This window comes from Chaetura pelagica, unplaced genomic scaffold (assembly GCF_000747805.2).
Source record: "Chaetura pelagica isolate M959 unplaced genomic scaffold, ChaPel_1.0 scaffold3, whole genome shotgun sequence".
Lineage (NCBI taxonomy): Eukaryota > Metazoa > Chordata > Aves > Apodiformes > Apodidae > Chaetura > Chaetura pelagica.
The window spans coordinates 7,210,505-7,211,059 of NW_009952974.1; the positions used below are offsets into that span (position 1 = coordinate 7,210,505).

Genomic DNA, 555 nt, shown 5'->3' on the forward strand with positions numbered 1-555 from the left:
GGGCCCGGGAGTGGGACGAGGAGGCCTTGGCCGCCGTAGAGGCGGGAGCGGGGGATGTACTTGGGCTCCATAGCGCGGCCGAAGCGGGCGTAGCAGGAGTACTGCAGGGCGCCCAGCAGCAGGCAGATGCTCAGCAGCACGGTTGGCACCAGCGTGAAGAAGAAGCAGGGCTGGAAGCCCTGCTGGACCCAGGCCTGGGCAATGGAGCTGTTGCCCTCACAGTAGCCCTTCAGCACCGCCATCCTGGCAAGTCACCGGCTGCAGAGAGAAGAACGGATGGAGCAAGGTTTCATGATGGCCTGCTGGGTACAGCGGCAACCAGGGGCCCACGGCGGGTTGGCAGGTCCAAGCAGAGGCCGGCACTCATGGAAACAGGGGCAAGCACCGCTGGATGTGGGCACGTGGGACACGTGCATGCAAGCAGGGCCAGCTTTGCCTGGGGACGGACACGAGTGAGCACCACGCCAGCATCTGCTTGCAAGGCCTGCCAATGCCCTGGGCAGGGGGATACCGGATCCCACCCCCCCCCCGCCACCTGCGCGCTAGGGGGCGACT

At 66.7% G+C, this 555-nt stretch overlaps 1 protein-coding gene across 1 annotated transcript in view; it reads right to left on the reverse strand.

Moving 5' to 3' along the window:
• The window catches only part of ABCB6 (ATP-binding cassette, sub-family B (MDR/TAP), member 6 (Langereis blood group)), a 10,670-nt gene extending 10,428 nt beyond the window's left edge, over positions 1 to 242 (reverse strand). Inside the window, exon 1 of the mRNA XM_009996074.1 lies at positions 61 to 242. Within this exon, the coding sequence (XP_009994376.1) occupies positions 61 to 242 (182 nt within the window). The remainder of the gene's footprint in view (positions 1 to 60) is intronic.
• Between the last annotated feature and the right edge of the window lie 313 nt (positions 243 to 555).